A 1817-nucleotide genomic window follows, 5' to 3' on the forward strand; every position below is an offset into this window, starting at 1 on the left:
CCGGGGAATCTGCTTGTGCTTTGTCACTTCGAATGTGCCACGTTCGATGTGGGCTGGTCGATTCTTGAGTAATTTTTCTTCATTTCACCTCTTTTTTCTTTTCGCCAACAACGGACACTAGTAACCCCAACCGATCTGTTTCCACCGTTGCGACCGTGTAGAACCCCATAATCAGCACCTGCACTGCCAACGCCACCGAAGTGTAAAATCGGTCTGTAACCACAAGTCTCATAGCTCAAGATCCTGAGCCATTGACACAAACACCTCGCCGAAGTTGCGGATGACTGCTGCTGGGCCCGACTTGTAGTCTGTCAGCGCTTCATTGGCACCTAAGTAAACTTTGAACCTTCCATACATGTTCGTAGTTCTGTCGGTATGTCCGGTGCATGTTAAGACAACTTAGACACAAAAAAGCACGAGTGCTCCTGATGGAACACTCGTCACTTACCGACTGCAGTAGGCTTTGGTGGAGTAGCACATCATAAATAGCTTCGTGCCCCACTTGTGAGATTTATTCTTCATAAAGCCTCACATTCGGTTGAAGCTTGATCTGGATGGCAGCATAGCCTCGTCAAAAGACATGGTAGGAGAAAGAAGGTAGCCGTGCTGGAATCGCCGTGTCGAAACATCACAAACGGGCCGGATCTTCCAAGCTTTATCCATTTGAGCGCACTCATCACTATTGGAGCTGAAGTGCAGGTTGTACGATATATGCATCAACCGATCCCGCACCATGAACAGCCCGAAACAGCACCGTGGGACCTTCGTCCGCCGTTTTCCAGCGATGTTCGAGCTTTTCTTTGTTTGGGGGGAATCGTGCGAGCCGCCAGCAGCCCCATAAATACGCACAGGTCACATCCGCAGTCCTCTCTAGTTCCAGTCGAATTTACCCACGCTCCTTGGGCCAAAACGTTGAGGGTTTCAACGCCCGTGCCACTTGCTTGTTGTATTGGCCTTCCTATCTTTCTTGAATCTTCTCCGCGAAATAGGCATTGCTTGCTTTGGCAATATCGTCCCAAAGCGTAGGTTGGGCAAAAAACCAAGTATGCGCCTAACGTTGTGCCTACGGCCCGCAAGGCTCCCTCCGTAGGTCCATACGGTCCGTCATACAAGTGTGGGTAGTCGTCTGGCATTGCAGAAGCAGGCCGAGGTTCATAAGGCTCTATTAAATACTCATAGGGCGTCTGTTTCTCTAACGGATGCCAACCAGTCTTTGCCATGCCCCTGCAGAGATCGTTCGACATGTTACCCGATGCCAGTTGTTCAACTCCTCCCGCTAAATCCAACAGCGAATCATCAAAGAGTAGGTCTGGTTGAGGTGGCCCGTCTTCATCGAGGCCGTCATCCAAGTCATAGTCATCCGACAGTTCGTGGTCATTCCATGCAGTCCCCTCGTCGTCTTCCGCGTCAGAATCAAGCGCAGCGTGATCCACAGATCCACTTGAATCGTCGACAACACTGCAAGGTTCTAAAACACAAATCAAACAGTTTGTACAACTTAGTCCAGCTCCATTATCTTGTATATACGAGCTCTTACGAACCTTCATTGAGACACAGACTGTCTTCTTTTGTTTCTTCATCCAGTATGGCATCTTGCTGGCGTTCGCTCTGCTGCCTCTCAATGTTGGTTTGGGTATCATCGGCGCCGAGTTTGAGGTGATGAAGCTACAAAATTCAAGCAGCAGTACACGTTATTGAGTTGATCATCAATTGCAGAAGATTGCATAAAGGTTCATACCATATGAGCTAGCTTCATCCTCGTCTTCAGCCACTTTCAAAGGTTGTGTCGTGTGGCGACACGCCCTGAATTATGCTGG

At 49.2% G+C, this 1817-nt stretch overlaps 2 protein-coding genes across 2 annotated transcripts; both read right to left on the bottom strand.

The window, feature by feature from the left end:
• Positions 1-228: 228 nt before the first annotated feature.
• Positions 229-522, bottom strand: PPTG_23122 (hypothetical protein; the record flags this gene model as incomplete). The annotated part of the gene is made up of 2 exons (XM_008908567.1): positions 229-367; positions 449-522. 2 exons carry the CDS (start codon positions 520-522, stop codon positions 229-231), a joined length of 213 nt encoding a protein of 70 aa, XP_008906815.1.
• A 194-nt stretch (positions 523-716) lies between these two features.
• PPTG_12528 (hypothetical protein) lies at positions 717-1756 on the bottom strand (the record flags this gene model as incomplete). Its single annotated transcript, XM_008908568.1, has 3 exons — positions 717-1468; positions 1542-1665; positions 1739-1756. 3 exons carry the CDS (start codon positions 1754-1756, stop codon positions 717-719), a joined length of 894 nt encoding a protein of 297 aa, XP_008906816.1.
• Positions 1757-1817: the final 61 nt, after the last annotated feature.

The sequence above is a fragment of the Phytophthora parasitica genome (assembly GCF_000247585.1).
Source record: "Phytophthora parasitica INRA-310 unplaced genomic scaffold supercont2.30, whole genome shotgun sequence".
Lineage (NCBI taxonomy): Eukaryota > Oomycota > Peronosporomycetes > Peronosporales > Peronosporaceae > Phytophthora > Phytophthora nicotianae.